Source organism: Mangifera indica, chromosome 3 (genome assembly GCF_011075055.1).
Source record: "Mangifera indica cultivar Alphonso chromosome 3, CATAS_Mindica_2.1, whole genome shotgun sequence".
NCBI classification, from domain to species: domain Eukaryota; kingdom Viridiplantae; phylum Streptophyta; class Magnoliopsida; order Sapindales; family Anacardiaceae; genus Mangifera; species Mangifera indica.
Genome location: NC_058139.1, coordinates 20,903,002 through 20,911,887, shown reverse-complemented (window position 1 = coordinate 20,911,887; position 8,886 = coordinate 20,903,002). Strand labels below are relative to the sequence as shown.

Genomic DNA, 8,886 nt, shown 5'->3' with positions numbered 1-8,886 from the left:
CTAACAATTGTCTCTCCAATTGGGACATGTTCTGCTCAAAACTTTTTTTTTTGCTGTTTGAACACTTGATATAGCGCAACAGTAAGTTTTTTACGCCCTACCAACATCTTTTTCTTTTGCTTTTAGAGCCCGCTTTTAAGAAGCTACCCATAACCATTTAAAACAGATACTTAATATATTCCATCAAAGCACAATTTCCACCATAATAAAACCACAATTAGTGGGCTCCTCTGCCTCTTACTTTATACCTCTTCAATGGATTAAGTAACCAAATAGCACTAACATTACTTACAACACACTAAAATACAAACTGACCAATGAGTTCAGAATCTTCACTAGTTTCAAACATTTTGAAACCAATGTTACAAGTACAATTTGGATAATGTCACTGCACCAGATGAGTCCCAAAACCATATTGAACGGTCCTAGGCAACATGCCAGCACCCTCCGGCAGTTTCTATCCAGACAACCACTTCTCAATTCCAGATATCGTTTTCAAAACTCAGCCTAAAATTAATATATGGATAAGGTCATAAGAAAGAAAGAGGAAAACAAAACATCTGCAATGTTTTTCCATGCATCCAGAATCTAGAAGGAAACCGAGATAGATTTCTGGCAGCTGTGAGATTATTCATGTATAATTTGGAAGTACAAAGAGAAGTAGCATGATTATTGCATAATGGACTCTTTATATATAAACTGACATAAGTTACAGGAAATTTACACTTCATAATTACACAAACATTGCAACTTAAACAGAGTAAAATGCACAACCTCCAGAGCAGTCACAAGAAAACAAGAGAAAATAAAGACCTATTCCCTCTTTTAATAAATTAGAAAACTCACCAGAAAGTTAAGACTGGACATCAACAATGTCTGCATTACCATGCCCACTTACCATGGGCAGAATTACATCTTCCACATGACTGGGTTCATTGAGTTCACAATTGGAATAACCATTCTGGATGTCGCTTAAATCCTTTCCATCTGTGAAACCAAGGGGGTTGGTGTCTTCCAAGTATTTACCAACACTCTGAAGATTTCCCCGATGACAAGCTCCTTTCACTTTGTCTCCTTGATTTGAACTGACCGCATCACTAATGCTCTTTCTTCGTCCTAGCTTTGGTGATTTTGCACGAGTTGGTGGCATCTAGCATACATTCAGAGCAACAAAATACAATTTAAGCTGATACATATAGGAGAAAATAAATTTGCAATAGATGAACCCTGCACATAAAATTTTGTACTTCTATTCATCATTAAAAAGTCAAATTTTCTCAGCAGCTTTGAGGAGAAAGTGGTTTGAATAGCATCTCAGAATACTATACTTTTATATGACAAAAAGAACCAAACAAAACCATGCAATACCTTTCTCAGTTCAGCTTTTGGTGGTGGTCCCTCATGGTAGAAGCTTGGCATTGGGTTAGCCTTAAAAGTTAAACTCTTTCTAAATTGCTTGATAGCCGACTCTATCTCTTCCTTTAAATATTAAGATTTGGAAGAAGGTCAAGGTAACAAGATGGGTCAGAATCATCCAACTCAAAAAGGCTAACATAACTGATAATGGGAACACAAAGTAAAGAATTGCAAAATAATTAATTTCCATTAAAAATCATATGAAAGAGAGATTTCTAACTATCCTAATTTACATGAGAGCCATACCTTGGTCCTTGCTTCGCTCTGGCTTTTCTCAGCTTCCATTGCTTGATGTTTTTCCTCCAATTTTGAATAAAACTAAAAAAATGCAACATAATAGATACATTATATATGAAAAATCAAACTACAAAATCATGTGAAAAATAAAGGCAGTACCTCCTTCCGTTTCTCTGCACGTTCTGTACATCTAAATGCAGGAGCTGCTGCAACAGTCATCATGGACTTAATAGTCCGAGAAGATGCTGCAGTTTTATGCATAGTCAAGAGATAACATGAATTTTGAAAAGAAAGAGAGTGGAGAGGCAATAGAAAGAACAAGGAGGTGTAGAAGAATAAGATATCAAACAATAATTCCTGGGGGACAAAGGATATGAGGAAGCTACAGAACAAGAATCTTCCTCATCAGGATGCTTCTTGTTCTTGGGTTGCAATGGTATCCTCAGCACCATAGGCGGCTGCAACCAAACAAATGAAGCTAACAGGTCAGCAATAAACAATTACATCCTGAATTTGTCAACTCAATGATTTTAAATAAGACTTTGTAAAACTTTTAACCATATGAAAAGTTTACAATTAGAAAGCAAATGCAAGTTGCTCATGGACCGCCATGAGATTTATTTTGACCTGTTAGGAAAGTTTTTACCACAATTAGTTGTATTGAATGAACAGGCATCAAGTTAGGGAAACCAATCTAATTAATAATCAGGTTTTACAGTTGCAAAAGAGATTATTTATTATGGGAAATCACCTGATTCTTCTTTTTTGTGGTTGGTTGGTGCACACCATTTGCACTAGATGATTTATTCATTGCAATGGCAGCATAAGGTTCAGCTGCAGCAGGACGAGCTCCGTTTGAAGCACGCTTTTCAGTTGCCAGAGAAAATGGCTGTGGAATAGTGTGTTTTGTCCGAATATTTCCAGAAGTGGCATGTGATGCATCTTTTGGTGCACGTTTCATAGCTACTCGCGACTTAGTATTATCCTTTGTTTTCAGATTTTCTGGTTTGACCTTCTCCTTCGGCAAGCCAGCTTTCAGATTTGAGTTTGCCATGTGCCGCTCATCTTTATTTTTTTCCATATGATTGACTCCAGAATTTTCAATTGAGGTTTCAGTAGTACACAACTTCACTTCATATTCTTTTACTTCAACACACTCTTCCACACCCTGTTGTTTAGGATCCCCATTAACGTATAATCCCACACCATCATGTTGATTGGGAATCGTTTCATGATCAGAATCATGGGAAACACCGTTTGAATAAACTATGACACAATCAGCTTCCTTGTCCATACAAGCATCAGCAACTTCTATCCCCATTGCTCTGCAACAAAGCAATTTAGATGCCTAAGTTGTATCAAATTTGGAAAATTATCAGCAGTCACATATGATCTCTGTACCAAATTTATGGTAATCATCTCTTAAATTATGGTCATATTAGTTGGTCCAATATCATGCTGACACAAGAAAACCTCTATTTTCAAGGCAATGAGGAAAAGGAATACCTAAGCATACTCATATAAGAAGTAATCATAATGTCACAAGTCATTAAGATCAACATTATTTGACAAAATCCTTCTGAATCCACTATGTTATATATTTTATGTTATCAATTGTCAAAACAACAAATACCAGTAAAAGGACAAAACAATAACAATCTATAGAAGCCACTTTATAGTTAATAAGAATAAACAATAGAGACACAAAATGCAAGTAAGCTAGTACAACAAAAGGGAAAAAAACAATATTAGTCGATGCAAGACTAGAGAAAGCCTTCATGACAAAGTCTATTATCCTACAGGTTTAACCAAGTCGTTCCATACTAGAAGACTTGAAACTTTAGCTAGAGACAACACCATACTTTAGTTGAACAAGAATGAGGAATCCACAACATTGATTTTAGGACCACCAATACACATGCATATTGAATATGGATGTTGTTGGATGTAAAATGCTTTTCTGATATTACTATGACCTTATAAACCATGGGTGAGAAATAAATTTCCTTGAATAATATTGTGGAGAGCCATGTGTTTCCTACGAGAAAGAATTAAGCCTTTGGGGTGCTCAAAGAATTGGTTTTAATGATAAGGTAGAAAATATGATAGAAACATTGGAAATTGACTTATGATTCCAAATAAGAGTAATCAAAATTATCATATTTTACCAGGCAAAAAGAATTATTTCTGGTATCTGTTGTCAATCACTAGTAGCAAATAAATTTCCAGTTTGCAAAAATTCATTTTATCCTTGGCCCTTGCAGCTATCTACCAAATGGTCTCTTTTCTAGAAAAACAGTCCATTTTACATACAAAAGTAATCACTAAATAAAACTCATTTTAGTGGCAACTAAACATTATAATGATTTTACTTAAGACCAAAGTAGGTTACCCACACTAATAAAAGATATTCAAGCTTGACCAAGAAAAAAAGGCAATGTGGAATGTTGAAAATATTAGGAAAAAAAAAATTAACCACAAAGGCTTTGGCAAGCTTGAAAAACATTTTGTTGATTCTACAAGAAAAAAGCAGTGGCAAACAGAATCATTTTCCTTGGTAAAACCGAAACGTCAAGACAGATAAAACAAGAATAATTAGAGAAATGAATCTGCTCAAACTAATGATCATGAAAATTTTCCTACCAAAAACCAGATTATACTCTAAAAAGCAATAAATTAACCATGTGGGGACCTAGTCAAACAAGAAGAAATCAAGTTTAGATTCAATAAAGAAGAAAGCAAGACTCAACCAAAATTAAAAAATATTATTAAAATTGAAACAAACCATTCCAGAGTATATATTTGAAAATAAATAGACATCATTAGCTACAGAATTCATTCAAAATTCAAACCACCCAATCTTTAGTTGGTCACATTTATTAATATTTTTTGCACAATAAGGAATTGACACATCCTGAGCTTGAATTCATGTACAAACATGTACACGACAATGTTAAGACCTCACTAATTTATCTGTAGATACACAAAATACAGAAGAAGCATAAATCTACGGCCCAAAAAAAAAAAAAAAACGAATCCCATTCTGATTTCTGACCCAGAATATCTTTACTCACAATACTGCAGAAAACAATTTAAAAACATGAAATTTCAGCCCCCTACGAATGTGATATCAAGCTTCATACTTGACATTAACAAAGCTAAAACAGAATCAAATTTTAAAAATTTTCCCATCAAGGAAGAAACTTCTGATGGTAAGAAACACCCAAAAATTCCCAGAAGCAAACAAACAACATCTACAGATCGGTTGGCAACGGAATGCAGGAATCATTAAAGCTACATTACGTGCATGGAGATGAGAAACAGATCAAGAATTAGAACAGCGAGATAGAGAATGGAGAATAAGGAAAATTACTCACGGTTTTGATCGGATCTGTGAAGAGAGCAGAAGTGTGAATTATGGAAAATAGAGCTGTGTTGGAGTCGGTTGTTTCTATTACACACTATAGTTCTTTTTATACCGTCGTTTCTATCCTAGTTTCTCGTTGGCGTTAACGGCGTTACTTCACGGAGTGATTTGGTATTCGTTGGGACGGTAAGACTTCCAATTATCATATGTATTCTATTTCGTGGATATTTTTAACATATAATTTAAATTATAAATAATATATTATTATATAATTAAATATTATTTTATTTTTAATTTAAAATTATTTAATTACATAATAATATAATTAAAATTATTTTATCATTAATTTAAAAAAATATATACAAGTAGTCAGTTTACTGTTTAGAAGGGTTAACTTATAGATTAAATCTAGAGTTTGATTCCTTGAGCCCTTCATTCAAACTATAATTTCGAAATAATAAAACTGTATATATAACTTTTATACATAATTTTGTATACAAATAATAATGTATCATAATGTGATTGGGTATTATTTTATCTTTAATTTTTAACTATATAATTATATGATAATATATCGTTATTTATGTACAAAATTGTATACGTAATACTACTTATTTTGATAACCTCTTTTTCTATACCATAAGAGTAATAGTATATGTACAAAATTTTATTAAGTTATTTATAAACCCTAATTTAGTAATATGTGATTAAATGACTTCAAAAAGAGAGAAAAAGTAAATAATTACATCACTTAATTAGTCATTGTTATCTCAGTTTATGTAAATTAGTAAGATTTATTTGTACATATAATTTTATCATTAGCAAAATATATAATTAAAACTATTTGTACTAACAACGATATGTTATAATATGATTAAGTGATACTTTAAGTCTAATTCAAAATTATATAATTATATGGTAATTGTCCAAACACTTATTCCTTCTTGAGGTTTAGTCCATTCCCAAACTCCCACATGCTAAGTTTTGAAAACTTAAATACTCATCTGTTATCCAACTTTTGTTAAATTTTGTTGTTAGCATAAATGGTAAAAATGTCACTTAATGATTTTATATTTTTTTTAAAATTATCCCTTTTTTCCAATTTAGTTTTGAAAATTAACAATTCTCTCTAAGTTTAGTTATTAAAAAAGTTACTTTTTGTCCCATCTACGGTTTCTATATTTTAGGATTAATAGCTACCACCCTTAAAGTTCAAAATATTGTAGTTACACCCTCACAAAATGAATTCTCTATTTTTAAAGAATGTTATTCTCTATAATTCACTCTGGTATGCCATCAACCTCACCATTGACATAGGCAACCTAATCAAAATCGAGTGAGGTCTCTTACTTAGTTTCAATCAGATTCGCATCGATGCGATGTAGTAGGGAGGAAGACTAGCGTCGACAATGAGAATAGACCAAAGTTGCTCAATCACGGAGGAGAGTGACAAAACCCAGAGGAGGAAGAGATGCATAACAATGACTAGAAGGGGAAACGTTGTGTCGAGAGTGTGCCAGAAGGAGAGAAATTGCCAGATATAAAGGCTGGGTTGACAACGAATCAGTCTCAATAGAGGAGTATGCTAGAGACAAAGGGAGAAGGACGCCAAAGGTGATCTAGAAGGTTGGGGGTGGCTAAAAGATAAGAGTTTGCAACCCTAAACTTGGGGAGAAAAAAGTTATTTTTTAAACCTATAAAATATAAGTTAGGGGACAAACAAAAATTCAAAACTTAAAGGTAACCCTAAAATATAGAAACCCTATATGAGAGAAAAAAATAACTTATTAAAACTAAGGTAGAGGAAATTGTCAAGTTTTCAAAACTAAAGTAGGAAAAGTGAATAAATTTTTTTTTTTTTAAAATAAAATCATTAAATAACGTTTTTACCTTTTACACTAATAAGAAGATTTAATATAAGTTGGATGACGAGTGAGTATTTAAGTTTTTAAAATTTAACAGAGATAGAAGTTTGAGAATTGACTAAACCTAGGGTGGAAATAAGTCTCTTGTCTTATGATAAAATATTATTATCAATATACAAATTAATATACATTATTTGTATGTATAGATTTATTAGATATACCTGGATACAATTGTTTTTAAACTTCTTGTTCGGAAAAACCAATTTCAACAATTTAATTTTTACTTACCATTGAAATGATTATTTAAATTAATTTTTAATTTGGCATGATCAGTATACTCATTAGTCATGTCTTAATCTTAGTGTGTCCCCATTAACCCATCAAATTATAAACATGATTTAGAAGATTAGTTGAGATGCGGAATTTAAGAATTGGAGAAGGAGACTGTTGATATCTTAACCAAAAAGCAAATAAAGAGAAAATGTTCCATTCAAATGATTGCTTTGGCCCCATCTTGATTATTCCTTTTAACCCTTTTGATAAAGCCATAACACCCTCTAACTAATTTAATAATAATTAAAAAGAAAAAAAACCAAAGGACTTATTCCAACCCAAAGTATCATATTTTTTCAAGTTTTCACTCTTTAATTATAAAAATCTTATTTACCTATTTATGAGTGGTTAAAGTTAATGAAACTTAAACACCTTACAAATTTATCTCATTTTCTCCCCCTCAACCCTAAAAACTAATTATTTCATCTTTAGATTAAGTTTTAAAAAATAACATTTCCTCCATAGGGTTTAGTTTTCAAACTCCAACACCATTTCTGGTTCCATCGCCAGTAGCTTTCCCTCTCAACTCTTTCTCTCCCTTTAGTGATCTCTCTCCTCTCACCTAGACCTCTGACTGACATTGATTGAAATCGAAAAGATGATCATTTTCCTAAAAGAAGACGAGCGTCGTCTTCATAGACGAAAACGAGATCTTCGTTTTCGTTTAGGAAGAGAAAGAGCTTCATCTTCCTGACCTCAATCAACATCGATCGGAGTTTCTGGTGAGAGAAGAGAGATCATTGGAGGGAAAGAAAATGTTAATAGGGAGAGATCGTTGACGATGACACCGGAGTTTGAAAACTAAACCCTAAGAGAAAAATGTCATTTTTTAAAAAAATTGGTCTAGGAAGAAAATAGTTAGTTTTTAAGGTTTTGGGGGGGGGGGGGGGGGGGAAGGGGAGGAAATAAAATTTAAGTTTATTTTTAATATTATATTTAAAATGATGATTTTACTTTTAAAACTAACAGGCTTAACCACTTATAGGTGAGTAAATGAGATTTTCAAAGTTAAGAGGTGAGAACTTGGAAAAGCAGAATACTTTGGGTGGGAATAAGTCCTTTGGCTAAAAAAAACCAAATGACTATTTTCCACAACCAATGTTTGATGAAATGACAAATTTCCATTCCTTAAATTTCAAAAAGTTAAATTCTCATTTGTTATTAACTTTTGATTTGAATTTAATTTGATTTTTTGAGAAATAACTATTTTACTCTTTTATTAAAATTACGAAACTGCAATTAATATTTAATATAAATGTTAAATTACTAATATATACTAATCAATCTAAAAATTTATCTTTTGTGAAAACTTTACCAAACCTTAAATTATTGTGGTTTGTTCAAATTTTGTTTGGGTGTAACTATCATTTTGAAATATTGAAGGGTTTATTAAACTTTAAAAAATCTTGAAACACTCCCAAACCTTTTTTAAATTTCCAAAACCCTCTAAAAAATCTAATTAACACTTCTAATATTTTTAAAAATTACAATTTACCCTTCAAACATGTGCCATTTTGAAAGAAAAATAGGATAGAAAAGTCTATATAAAATAATTTTCTTGCTCTTCACTTAATGAAATTCACTAATAGAAGTGAATGGCGGATGTGAATCTAACTTTTTGAAACTTAAAATATGAGAATTTGCCATTTCAACAAATCTTTGAAGGGA

The 8,886-nt window shown here is 31.9% G+C and overlaps 1 protein-coding gene across 3 annotated transcripts; it reads right to left on the bottom strand.

The window, feature by feature from the left end:
• Positions 1 to 206: 206 nt before the first annotated feature.
• LOC123210244 (protein WVD2-like 3) lies at positions 207 to 5,100 on the bottom strand. Of its 3 annotated transcripts, XM_044628492.1 has the most exons (8): positions 5,031 to 5,100; positions 2,405 to 2,978; positions 2,029 to 2,111; positions 1,813 to 1,906; positions 1,663 to 1,734; positions 1,369 to 1,479; positions 847 to 1,150; positions 207 to 507 (listed from the first exon to the last, which is right to left on the bottom strand). In XM_044628492.1, exons 2-7 carry the CDS (start codon positions 2,972 to 2,974, stop codon positions 854 to 856), a joined length of 1,227 nt encoding a protein of 408 aa, XP_044484427.1. In that variant the 5' UTR covers positions 2,975 to 2,978; positions 5,031 to 5,100; the 3' UTR covers positions 207 to 507; positions 847 to 853. The 3 variants fall into 3 exon arrangements, with proteins under 3 accessions (XP_044484427.1, XP_044484426.1, XP_044484428.1); XM_044628491.1 differs by lacking the exon at positions 207 to 507 and having other exon boundaries at positions 670 to 1,150; XM_044628493.1 differs by lacking the exon at positions 207 to 507 and having other exon boundaries at positions 670 to 1,150; positions 1,813 to 1,903.
• Positions 5,101 to 8,886: the final 3,786 nt, after the last annotated feature.

Excerpts from the sequence above, each read along its gene's own strand:
- LOC123210244 (XM_044628492.1), bottom strand. The coding sequence starts at position 2,974 with ATGGGGATAGAAGTTGCTGATGCTTGTATGGACAAGGAAGCTGATTGT. Across the intron at positions 1,907-2,028 it reads TCTTGTTCTGTAGCTTCCTC|AACTGCAGCATCTTCTCGGA; the intron begins ATATCCTTTGTC and ends GACTATGCATAA. Across the intron at positions 1,151-1,368 it reads CAAAAGCTGAACTGAGAAAG|ATGCCACCAACTCGTGCAAA; the intron begins GTATTGCATGGT and ends AATGTATGCTAG.